The 6,000-nt window shown below is 31.1% G+C and overlaps 1 protein-coding gene and 1 non-coding gene across 2 annotated transcripts; one reads left to right on the top strand and one right to left on the bottom strand.

Annotated features, from left to right (window-relative positions):
- Positions 1–896: 896 nt before the first annotated feature.
- LOC123916947 (UDP-D-xylose:L-fucose alpha-1,3-D-xylosyltransferase MGP4-like) lies at positions 897–5,168 on the top strand. The gene is made up of 4 exons (XM_045968535.1): positions 897–1,781; positions 2,546–2,707; positions 3,097–3,312; positions 4,412–5,168. Exons 1-4 carry the CDS (start codon positions 1,299–1,301, stop codon positions 4,619–4,621), a joined length of 1,071 nt encoding a protein of 356 aa, XP_045824491.1. The 5' UTR covers positions 897–1,298; the 3' UTR covers positions 4,622–5,168.
- A 192-nt stretch (positions 5,169–5,360) lies between these two features.
- On the bottom strand, positions 5,361–5,432 carry TRNAG-UCC. The gene has a single exon. It is a non-coding gene; the product is annotated as a tRNA-Gly (tRNA).
- Between the last annotated feature and the right edge of the window lie 568 nt (positions 5,433–6,000).

Raw genomic sequence — 6,000 nt, 5'->3', positions numbered from 1 at the left:
TCTTGATTTAAAACTCGTATAATTTGTTTTATGTATTTTCAATCGAAAAAAGGAAACAGAAAACACAATCTCTAGTGCAGTGCAGAAAATCTCATATTTAGGACTCATAATTTGAATCACCTAAAGCTTATTGTGATGGTGTTGTATGCTCCAAACTAGCATGCCTAACATTAATATTTACTTGGGTTAAATTTGATTTTGGTCTATAATATCTTATTTACACGTATGTTTATTGAAATTAATTTCTTTTATATTTCTATTTTTTATTACAATGAAACCGAAGATCAAATTCAGGATCAAACATACTATTCAAACATTCACCGGTAGGCTAAATCTATTGGATTTTTTTTATATTACTATTTTTTAATTTAGTGGATATTTTCTTTCCGTATAAATTAATTTTAAACTGATATCCTATAAAAATTAAACATTACTCTATATCAAATAATTAAAGTGGAATATAGTAAAATGATTTAGGAGAATAGTTGATATTAGACAACACTATAAAATTATTTTACACCGTCAGTGCATATTCTAATTTTCCATTTTTTGGCTTAATTGTACTTTTGGTCCTCCTATTTTATCAAACTCACAAAACTAGTCCCCATATTTTAAAATCAATTTTTTTTTGTCTCTATTTTCGTATTTGTTGCCATTTTGTTCCCGAGCATATTTTTACTCTAAATTTTTTATTTTTTGGCATCATAAAAGGTGATTCATCGTTTCAGACATTGAATTTAAAGATGAAATATTACATTTGAGACAAAAAATCATTTTTTTTTGTATGAAAACTTTTAAGGCAAAAATATGAGTTAAGACAAAAATTGCAAAAAAATGTAAAAATAGAGATAAAAAAAATTCAATTTTAAAATAGGGGACAATTTTTCTGAGTTTATAAAATAGAGATGAAGTGCAATTAATTATTATTATTTTTAAGCAAGTTTTAACTTCAACTTCTAACAACTTTGAACACCTTGCTGAGTATGTCGGTTATGCAAGAAATAACCAGAAAAGGGATAAATTTAGTAAAATAACAACACCGTCAGTCTAAATCACCGCCGTGGAATCTACAAACAATAATCAGTTTCCACCATGAATCGATTTTGAGTGCATAATCGATTTCAAAAGCTGATACCCAAACACCCGTACATTAATTCCCAATGCCACCAAAACATCACTGACAGTTAATCCCTCCCGCCGGAAAAAAACCAAATCACCCACTTTCCCGATCTCAATTCCCAATTCTCAAATCCCTTTCATTTAACCCTAATTTAGATCTCATTCCCCAAAATCCCAAAATGTCATCAGGGTTTCTACACCATAGACCACTCCACAACCCTTTTTCAAATCAATTTCTAAATTCAGCTTCTTCTTCAACAAATTCAAAGAAATCCTTTTCAATTTTCAGCCCTATAATCCTCTTTTCACTATTATCTCTCATAATTGTGTTTGGTGTTTTATGCCCTTGGGTAGGAATGCCTCAAAAACTGTTCTTTACTTCAAACCCTGAAATTTCAAAATGGGGTCATTATACATTGGATCAAGCACTTACCTTTGTGGCAAAAAATGGAACTGTGATTGTTTGTATTGTTAGTCAACCTTATTTGCCATTTTTGAATAACTGGTTGATTAGTATCAGTATGCAGAAGCGTCAAGATATGGTTCTTGTTATTGCTGAGGATTATCCTTCACTTTATAAGGTTAATGAACTTTGGCCTGGTCATGCTGTTCTTATTCCTCCTGTGCTTGATGTTGAAGCTGCTCATAAGTTTGGTTCTCAGGTTTGTATTTGATGGTTGATAAATATTGGTTTTGTTGGAATATATGTTTGTCTTCAAAATGTGCATTCATTTTCATTCTAACCAAATAATAATCTAAGAAGTTAGAACTTGATTTTATCGATGGCTTGGTGTCTGTGGGCGGATGAGTTAAGTGAAGTGAAAAGGAAGTAAGGACTCAGGAGTAACATTGGTCGTTTCAAAAAGAAAAATTGATTAAATAAATCATTTACATAAGCTTGGTTATTATTGAGGTTTCGTTATAAGCTTGTGCTTTAATTGTCTTTTATGGTTACTTGAAATATTGTCACTTACCTTGGATGCCTCTTGGTGGTAATGTAACACACTCTCATCCCGGGTGGCAATTTTCCGTGCTATAGCGACGCTTATAGTGTGATAGCATAGCGGAATTTGAGTAAATCACTATTGTTTTGCAATAACTATTTAGTAAAATGTTGTGTCCAATAGTGGCTATAGCGGAATTTAAACAAACCCACTATTTTTGTGGTTCATGATTGACAATAATGACTTCATTGACTTTATTATAGGCTTGTATCTATAGAATGTGCTTTGATTATCTGATGTGTGTCATGAACTATTGTTATTATCTTGGATGCTTCTTGGAAATGTAACGGACTTTGTCATACCGGGTGGTTTTTCTTTTTTTTTGAGCTTATCTTTGCTGTGATATTATTAGTTATTGGATACATTTCTTTCTCTTCTGTGGTGCTGAGTAATAAACTGTGCTTGTTTATTTCACTGTATAGGGTTTCTTCAACTTTACAGCCAGGAGACCAAGCCATCTGCTGAAGATTTTGGAGCTTGGATACAATGTAATGTACAATGATGTAGACATGGTTTGGTTAGCTGACCCATTTCCTTATCTGCAAGGGGACCATGATGTGTACTTTACAGATGATATGACTGCAGTAAGTACTCATTTAATTTCATTTGTTTTTATGCTTCATTTCAATTCTTATGTTATAACTCCAAGCTACATCAATCTTAGAAACTTGTTGTCTACTATAATGCATTTACTGTGTGTGATTACATATATAATTTTGTTTGAAAACCATATAAGTTAGTTGCAGTTTGTTAGTTAGTAGGCGCGGTGGTTAGAAAAGGAAGGATATTTTTTTTTGCATTAAAGAAAAGGAAGGATATATTACAATATTGTATATAAATAATAGAAGAGAAGAAAGTTAAAACGCATGATACAGTTTATCTGATTTATCATCTAAAATATTTTGTCAGATCAAGGATAAGTGCAATCTCTTAGAAGTGTGAGTTGATTTTTTCTATTTCTTTGTAAGAGCAGATCAAACCATTGAACCATTCTCATGATTTACCACCACCGGGAAAAAAGGGGCGCCCTTATATATGTAGTTGCATGATTTTTCTTCGCCCTACTGATGGAGCAAAGGTAATATTGAAAAAGTGGCTTGAGGAGCTTCAAAATGAACCATGGTCTAGAACCAAGAAATCTAATGATCAGCCTGCTTTTAACTGGGCTTTAATGAGGAATGCTAAAGAGGTATGTTGCAGTTTTCTTATTTCTTTCTAGTTTGTATAACTTCCACACATTAGTTATACTAATACACAATAAAATTTATTTAGAGTTTGATGATAAAATAGGATTTTTTTTTTTTGTTTCTGATGAAGTAACACAGCCCATGCCATCGTAGGCTTGAGATCAATTATAGGAAATTTTGTTTCTTAATTTTAACAGAGGAGCAAAGTCCATGCCAATATTGGCTTCAATATAAATCCTATCCTTGACAGTTTAACCAGCGTTGTTAGGTCTATATTATACTATTTCTTATCCAAGTGCTATTTCTATTTCCTATCCATGACAAAAATTTAAAATTTCCTAGATCTAATGACAAAATAAAGGTGGCAAAAAATGTGGGGTCTGGTAAGGTTATACATGCACAACCTTACCTCCATAAAAATACTAAAAAAAGTATAATTTTATTTGGCAAGTTATTTCTTCTAGATTACCACACACACTCACATATATAGGGGACATCAAGCAAGAAGAGTGTTATTGTGAGAGATGATCAAAAGAGTACATAATATCTATTAGATTAAAATCAACAACTCATTTGTATTATAATTTCTTTTTTTGGATTTTAACTTCAAAGCGACTTTATATTTTTTCGTCCACGCGCCTGTTGCTGATTAATTTTATCTATAGGATATTATTTGCTCCTCTCATCTCATAATAACACACTCATTTGATGTGTCGTTTGGTTTTTGAGCCAAGTGGCTTGACTATATTGTTATTGTTGATTTTTTTTGTGGTTGGTTAGTCAGACATGGTAATATAATATAAATCCCATCTTCATATTGGTATTGATTTTTTAAGCATTACGTCTCATTTTGTTTCATGAATTGACAGTTACTTTATTTTCCAATAAATTGAATGCGTATTTTTTTATTCAATTGAACACATCTTGTTGCTGATAAATTTTTATAAGATTACAGAAGAATAGTAGGGTACTATGGATGATTTGTGCTATATATATGTAAGAAGATATGTTATTTCCTTGTTTTTAACAAAAAACTAAAAACATAAAAGGTTCTCCTTCAATGGTCCTGAGATTTCCTTTTCATGAATTTCCCCATTGCAGGCCGATTTGTACCTGCTTCCACAGATCGCATTCCCCACAGGCGGATTATATTTCAAGAACAAGACATGGGTTAAGGAAACTAAAGGAAAACATGTTATAATTCATAACAACTACATAGTTGGTTTTGAGAAGAAGATAAAGCGATTTCGTGACTATGGTCTCTGGTTAGTGGATGACCATAAACAAGAGTCACCTCTAGGTGGTTTATGACGTGATCCTTGTTACAAGTTTATCATTAGCTTAATTTGGTCCCCCAAGCTTTAAATTCAGAACATGCTCTCTGCCAAATTGTTCATCCTTGCTTGCTTGGTGGTTAGTTTTGGAAGATGTTTCCACTATTGCTGTCAACACACAGAGTTGGGGAAGAAAAATGTCTACTGTCTTCAATTTTGTGATGAAGAAAGGTGGTTAGAAATTGGTACATTTTATTAAGGGCTAAAGAAGAAAAGGGTAGATTTTATTTGGTTCTAAGAGTTGTACCTATGATTAACATTTAACATGATTTCTCTAGAAAATGCTTCAAATTGTTACCAATCTATTCAATTAAAACATTTATGAATGTTTTTCTTGTACATGTATGAAGTTTTCTTTTTTTTGTCAAAGTAGCACTAGACTCACACCTTAAGTGTGGAAAAGTTAAAATTTTTTAGATCCCTACAGCTACCAACTAAGTTGTATTTACAGGATTGATATATGTATGAAGTATTTATTTGTAACAAGTATTTTTATGAAATAAATTTCTATATGAAACATTAAATTAAATTAGCATATGGTATATGAAACATATTCTTACATGTTTTTCCGATACATTTAATTTTTGAATACTAGTAATTAGCAATACTACATGAAGGAAAATCTAAAGCCAGGTGTTAAAAAAACTGGAGCAAATACAGACCAAATCCCAAATGTAGTGTTGCGCATCATAAAATGAATTTGGGAAAACTGTAAATGCGTTTGCCGGGAGTCGAACCCGGGTCTATTGCTTGGAAGGCAATTATCCTAACCGTTGGACTACAAACGCATCTTGTTGTTAATTTTTGTATACTTACATATATAAACATTGTCTAATAATCTAATTGCATTTAGTTTTGACAACCACATGCAATTCAAATATCAAATTGTTGGGGTTTAGAGCCGGTGACTCATTTCAATGGAATTTTTTTCCTTAACCAATTCAATGGAAAAATGTTGGTCGTACCTCTTGGATGTAAAAAACAAAAGCTTAGGCGAGAACAGCTGCCTCAAAAAAAAAAAAAGGTGAGATCAGCTAGAGTTTAATCAGTTGGATCTATCAAAATTAAGATGGTTAAAATCGAATTTTACATCAATTAGTATTGTCCAGGTCGAATAAAAAGGCAAATTCGACTCGTAAACTTGTAGAGTTTAGAATTTACCACATATTCAACTTATATTATATATAATTTTAACTTATTCAATTTTGACCCTAAGAAAACTTATTTAATTTTGAACTTAATCTAAAATTAAGAATTTTATTTTTAATTTAGAAATTTAAGTGTTATGAATATTAATTAAATAAAATATAAAAAAATTAATATATTTTTTATTTTATATTTAAAATAAATTTTGAT

This window comes from Trifolium pratense, linkage group LG3 (genome assembly GCF_020283565.1).
Source record: "Trifolium pratense cultivar HEN17-A07 linkage group LG3, ARS_RC_1.1, whole genome shotgun sequence".
NCBI classification, from domain to species: Eukaryota; Viridiplantae; Streptophyta; class Magnoliopsida; order Fabales; family Fabaceae; genus Trifolium; species Trifolium pratense.
The sequence above is the reverse complement of the archived record's forward strand: the minus strand, read 5'-3'. Positions and strand labels throughout refer to the sequence as shown.

Coding starts and splice junctions, on each gene's coding strand:
- LOC123916947 (XM_045968535.1), top strand. CDS start 1,299: ATGTCATCAGGGTTTCTACACCATAGACCACTCCACAACCCTTTTTCA. Junction 1,782..2,545: donor CTCATAAGTTTGGTTCTCAG/GTTTGTATTTGA, acceptor TTCACTGTATAG/GGTTTCTTCAACTTTACAGC. Junction 2,708..3,096: donor TTACAGATGATATGACTGCA/GTAAGTACTCAT, acceptor TTGTAAGAGCAG/ATCAAACCATTGAACCATTC.